We start from the raw sequence: 2629 nt of genomic DNA on the forward strand, positions 1-2629 counted from the left end.
AGTGCAAATTTCACCATGGCACGGACTGTGGTAATACGTTATTAGAATATGGAAAATAATTGTTCAGTTAATTTTGCATTATAACCATGCTGTCTTCCGCGGGCTACCTGAGACATGAAACAGTTAGGTGGGAAGACATACAGGCTGTCTCAATTTATTAATGCGCAATTAGCCTCTATACATAATGGGAACACTTCAACCACCTAATTTTTATTCAACAATGTGGGTTTTTACAAATCAATCCTTTTTTTAGGTCTTGTGAAACAATTACCTCTAGGTGTCTTTATCGAGACAATATAGTTAAATGGAAAGGCAACTGTCACATCTATTTCCTATGCAAACTTTCTAAATGTCGACAACAACAAAAAAATCACTGGACAAGTTAATGAAACAGCAGATTTTCTATGTTAAATCGGTGGGTCGAGTGCTTTTGCTGGATGATAAATCGTGGCTACCACGGGGAGGCGATGTGGCTAAATCTGTATGTGCATTCTACTATCTCTCTGCTTGCTGCAAAAGAAGAAAACTGGTATCCCAGCACGCTCTGCGACACACCATACATTGTTTTCGTTGGAAAGTGACCTTCTTCGCACCGGACATCACATACTGAAGGTAAGGCCCTACAAAAATATTTTATTAAGTCTGCAAACCAATACCTAGTGCAAAAATATCAATTAAATATGTCAGATTACCTTCTTTAAAAAAATATATATATCAGGTTTACCTACGCGTGCCAGCCATGACGACAACCTCTGCATGAGGCCCAACGTTAGCGAGCAAACTGGCTAACATTTAGTTGCAAGAATTTAGCAAGCTAACCTTGCGTGATTGTGTAAATGTAGCTAGCTAGTTTTTTCTGTTACTTTTGACATAGACATACATACTAACTAGTGTGCCTTGATGACGTAAGTTGACACTTGTAACAGCCATGTATCAGGACAAATGGGTAACGTTAGCTAAGGAGGCGGATATGGTTGAAAGTCATGCGACGTCCTCTGCTTCAACGGTAGTTCTGTTCGGTGGGCATATACCATATTGCTTGCTCGGCTATACAGCTAACGCTAGCTAACAATCTTTCACCTAGGCGTCTCTCACCCCCCACGTACTACAAGCTAGCCAGCTGTAGTGTTACTGCTAAGGTACACTTGTTCCAAGTTAATTTCCTTCCATTGCTGGACCGACCCTGTTTTTTTGCCTGGAAAATAAATATATTTGACAGAATTCTGTTATTTTTCACACAGATGGCAGGGCGTGTATTTTCAAGCTGGTGGGCCAAGATGAGCCCTTACTACACTGGGGCGTACCAGGAGATGTGGGTCGGCCTGGGTGTCATGACATACCTGTACTACAAAGTCTCTTATGGGGGTGAGTTGTCTACTGCTAAATTGAATAAAATTTTGACACCAAAACTTCTGAAATCGTAGTACTGTACTATGTCTTCATTCATTTGAATAGTTGGTGGCTGTGGGCAATAATGCGTGAAGCATTATCTTTCATTCTTGGTAAGGCACGCCAGACTTGAAGAGGATCAACTTTAGTAACTGAACAAGATCTTTACATCAGTGATTGGAGAAACTGTATCATGCAGCAGCAGAACACTACTGCAATTTCAGAATGGGCTTTTTAATGGCGCGTATTCACTTTGTACAGGGCTAGTACACCTGTATTTGGATAATGTATGAGTTTGCTTTTTAACATCTATTGTGTCCTTCTCCCTTTTCTAACTTTAGGAAAGAAAGCAGTTAAAGGAAGTAAGTGCAACATGTTATCTATTTGGCATTTCATGTTATTCAAGTTTACTGGGATACCTACATGGCAGATTTGCATGTTGAAACAGCTATACGTGAGCATGTTAATGGAATCAATAAAAACAAAACGTTTATACTTTATGATCTATTAACCAACATTTCATGAGATGACATTACGGCTATCTTACTGCCTATGTTGCTGCAGTAGGTAGTGTAACACCTGACATTAATAAGCTAACTTGAACAGCATCATACGTTTTAAGTATTTTGCAATAGTCTGTATGCATTGACATTTTTTTATCTTTTTTTTCAGAGCCTGCACATTGATTTCATCACTATGCTGAGCGGTCACCCCCTTTCCCCATGTGAAATAGCACCCCATGTGAAGCAGCTCAATTTACACCATAATGTCTGTCCATATTGTCTGTTTCTATGGAACAATAAAATGGTCTACTGAGATCACTAGAAGGATGATACATTTTTGCCATCAGTGATCATTTTAATCTCATCAACGGGTTCAAAAAGATGGGTATATGTTAAGTTTGTCAACACATTTTTCTATTAAACCATTGACTTTATTTTAAGGTATACATATTAGCAATATTTGTAGTTATTTAAGGTCTAAGGTTTATTAGGATTTAAGTTATTTGTTATGCAAATGTAAGTAATGTAGTTCTGGCCAATCCTTAATATCCTGTTTGATCTATAATGAAGGCATGTTTATAGTTTAAAGGGCAAGTTAAACAGAAAACACTCCTATGCTGTGTTTACACAGGCAGACAAATAATTTTAAAAATCCTACTAATTGGTTTTCAGATCAGCTCTGATTTGGTCAAAGGACTAATTAGTGGAGACTCATTCTGTGTATGCTGTCTCAATGG

The 2629-nt window shown here is 38.2% G+C and overlaps 1 protein-coding gene across 2 annotated transcripts; it reads left to right on the forward strand.

The window, feature by feature from the left end:
* Positions 1-469: 469 nt before the first annotated feature.
* On the forward strand, positions 470-2224 carry atp5mj (ATP synthase membrane subunit j). 2 transcript variants are annotated; one of them, XM_046293296.1, is made up of 5 exons: positions 549-612; positions 1085-1139; positions 1242-1365; positions 1731-1751; positions 2062-2224. In XM_046293296.1, the coding sequence occupies exons 3-5, from the start codon at positions 1242-1244 to the stop codon at positions 2073-2075; spliced, it is 159 nt and encodes a 52-aa protein (XP_046149252.1). In that variant the 5' UTR covers positions 549-612; positions 1085-1139; the 3' UTR covers positions 2076-2224. The 2 variants fall into 2 exon arrangements, with proteins under 2 accessions (XP_046149251.1, XP_046149252.1); XM_046293295.1 differs by lacking the exon at positions 1085-1139 and having other exon boundaries at positions 470-612.
* Positions 2225-2629: the final 405 nt, after the last annotated feature.

Source organism: Oncorhynchus gorbuscha, linkage group LG12 (assembly GCF_021184085.1).
Source record: "Oncorhynchus gorbuscha isolate QuinsamMale2020 ecotype Even-year linkage group LG12, OgorEven_v1.0, whole genome shotgun sequence".
NCBI classification, from domain to species: domain Eukaryota; kingdom Metazoa; phylum Chordata; class Actinopteri; order Salmoniformes; family Salmonidae; genus Oncorhynchus; species Oncorhynchus gorbuscha.

Excerpts from the sequence above, each read along its gene's own strand:
- atp5mj (XM_046293295.1), top strand. The coding sequence starts at position 484 with ATGTGCATTCTACTATCTCTCTGCTTGCTGCAAAAGAAGAAAACTGGT. Across the intron at positions 613-1,241 it reads CCGGACATCACATACTGAAG|ATGGCAGGGCGTGTATTTTC; the intron begins GTAAGGCCCTAC and ends TTTTTCACACAG. Across the intron at positions 1,366-1,730 it reads CTACAAAGTCTCTTATGGGG|GAAAGAAAGCAGTTAAAGGA; the intron begins GTGAGTTGTCTA and ends TTCTAACTTTAG.